The sequence below is a fragment of the Glycine max genome, chromosome 12, assembly GCF_000004515.6.
Source record: "Glycine max cultivar Williams 82 chromosome 12, Glycine_max_v4.0, whole genome shotgun sequence".
In the NCBI taxonomy this organism is placed as follows: Eukaryota; Viridiplantae; Streptophyta; class Magnoliopsida; order Fabales; family Fabaceae; genus Glycine; species Glycine max.
Window position 1 is genome coordinate 9,359,770 of NC_038248.2, and position 3,089 is coordinate 9,362,858.

Below are 3,089 nucleotides of genomic sequence, written 5' to 3' on the forward strand. Positions count from 1 at the left end.
AATGTGAGTATTCAGCTTTACAATTTTATGTCTTGAATCAATAAAAATATATTCAAAATGATGTTCGAAATCCTAAAGAACCATTTTATAACTTTTAAAAAATAAAGGACTAAATTTCAAACTAAAATAAATTTAAGGGATCATGTGAGTAATTTAATAATAATAAAAAACATGATTTACCTAAGCGGGGTTAGGCATTAGGTTTAATTTTGTTAATATACAAACGGCTTGAATGGTATAGGGTATTTTGGTGTTAGTACATTATTCGGATCATGATATATAGTACCTCGTAGTGCATTACATTATTATTTATTTTATGAATGAGCGATGTATCTTTATTCAGTATTTCTGTTGCAATTATTTATTTTTACTAAAGTGATTATTGTGTATGCTTATCTCTTTTTCTTTTAAACCAAAAAAATTACACATATTTTTATAATTACATTAAATAATATTTTAAAAGTTAAATTATTTTTACGTTTACCGCTAAGTAGTTTAATGTGACAACATGAGACGATACATGCCACACATGGTAGAAGCTAAGTGGGGCTCTTAAGTTCATATTGAGCTTGAAATTAAACTTTCTAGCAAGTGTATTATTTAGCGTGAACATGTTAATCTATTTAAACTCTTAAACTTTCTAAGCTATATACAAGGGGTGGTATATTACCCTGTTTGCAAGTAGGTCTTTAAATAGATTTTCTGGCCAAGCTCAACTCTCTCACTTCTCTATCTTTTCTTTGTGTCTCTCTAAGTAATTACACTACTCGTGGGGTGTACTGTATATACCAATCACTTTCTAACGTTAATATAGCTTGAGCTATATACACAGTAAATCATTTACTACGTAGTACACACTATGCATCATTTAAAACATAACCTAAAATTAGCTAGAACTGCATTTGCCTGAAAAGATCTACTTATTCATCATGTCAAAACCATATTTTAAAAATTGATCGGCGAAGATATTTTTATTAATCCACAGATGATCATGATTAATACACATGTATTATTTCCAATGAAAATTCTGTAACAAGTTAAACTTTCAATACAACAACCAACCCCTTCCTATCGAATTTCAATAACTACTACTACTATTCCTACCTTCCTATTTGTTAGATATGTAATGTCATGTCAGAAAGCCAAACAATAGCTTTTGCAAAGCGAAATAAATGAGGATCTGTTCCTTCTGTCTTTCCCACCCCCACAATCCTTCCCTAAATGTTAACAAGCAGAACAACTGCAAGAGTACACTCATATCACTGTCCATTGTGTTGTGCCTAAGAAAGCTTTGATTCAGGAAGCACCAGAAAGAGCAGCAGAGAATGGAGAAGCACCAAGAACGAAAAAGACAATTCTCACGTAAAAAATTAATGCTCCATTATGGTAGTTACTAGTTCCCGTGGAGCATGCTTCCCATAATGACCTCTACCTTCGGAGAAATTACTTGACGTTTTTTTATAAGAAACAAATTCTAATGTAAAATACACAAACATTTGTTTCTTATAAAAAAAAATCAAAAGTAATATTTCATAGTCCTAGATGGACAGATTATCATAGTCTTTCTCAATTTTCACAAGACACACAATTGACGAGCTTTATAATTAACTTTTTCTTATGAAGTGTAAATCTCGATTATGTGTCACGTGAAGATTAATGGGAACCATAGTCATGTAATAGTTTCGAAGCATGTGATAATTTCTAGTATCCTTGCCTTGTAGACTTTGTCTCAGTCTTGGACAGCTAGGAAACCTCTTTTGGCAGGGAGAACTTGAGTCCCAAACAGCGAAAAAGTAGAGCAATGTTGAGGTCAAAATAATACCAAAAAGCTTCCCCCAAAACACCGTAAATGCTAAGCTTATGAGAATCAAGTATATTCCAAAGCACTCGAACTTCGTTTGCTTCTCTAGTGGGCCTCCTCCATGACCACCCTCTTTCCTTTTTTCCTTGGTGGAGTAGTAACTTGACACGTTCTTTGGTTGTGATGATGTGCGTGAGCTCGAAGAAGGTGAAGCTAAACCGTGTGAAGAAGATGAAGTTGACAAAGGCGATTGAAGGGTTTTGGTTTCTCCATACGTCAAATACTTTGGACCAAAAGAATCATGGATGTAACGATTTTTATGGTGATCTCTTCTATTCTGCAAGCCAAAAACATTCAAGTTAAAATAGGAAAAAAAATACTTTAATTTAATTAATTTTTGCCCCTGATGAGACCGGATTGAGTCAACCTTCATAAAGTGTAATAGAATAGTATAAATGAATTTAAGAGACTCACCAATATGGTTTCGTAGAACACAGCTTTGATCACCCGAGAAATCCTTCGTTTTTGTGAAACATGGGGAAAATATACGGACTTGGTTTCGGAGTTCTTCATCACGTTGTGGTTCTCTGAAGTGGGTATGCGTGGAAAACGACAAGTAGGAGCAACTTCGGATTTTATCATGCAATCTATGTCAACCACAGGACGAAAACAGAGGAGGAACTTGTTCTTTGAGAAGCTCCTCATGATGATTTTGCTGAATATGAAGATACTTTTGTGCTCAACTCCAAAGCTAGCAAGGGAATTACTAGATCACAAGGGCTAACTCTTTTTTTTTTTTTTTTGGGTTTTTGGTTGGTTCTATAGCAAGACAAAGCAGTGGCTATAGGGCATTATATATAACGTTGGCATGGTCTTGGACATGGGTTTGGTTTGGTTCTCTATTAACATGATGTGACCGTTCATTATTATTAATTTTTTATTTTGTTTGAGTGAAAGGGTAGAAAGTGGGGGTAGAAAAAGGAGGAGCCACTTTGCGGGTCCGTGTGAGGGACATGTTGAAGGATGTGACATTAAAAATACAAGTATTTTTCTTTTGAGAAAGAGAGATGGGGACAAAGGAAGAGAGGCTCTTTCATTGATATTAATTATTTTTTCCAATAGCATAAAGGAGACATATATAAAAAGAGAGAGTATTTAATCTTTATGGATTGTGAGTCAGGTGACGATGGGAATATATGAATATATGAACTGTGGTCTAAACGGAGGGTTTTGCTTGGTCGTGGATTAAATTTTATGGTACGAAGGATTTTGCCCGTATTTAAGATGG

General features: G+C 34.2%; 1 protein-coding gene across 1 annotated transcript; it reads right to left on the reverse strand.

The window, feature by feature from the left end:
• Positions 1-992: 992 nt before the first annotated feature.
• LOC100790588 (uncharacterized) lies at positions 993-2,627 on the reverse strand. The gene is given in 2 exon segments (NM_001253040.2): positions 993-2,138; positions 2,276-2,627. Coding segments are annotated over 2 exon segments (765 nt in total). The 5' UTR covers positions 2,507-2,627; the 3' UTR covers positions 993-1,604.
• Between the last annotated feature and the right edge of the window lie 462 nt (positions 2,628-3,089).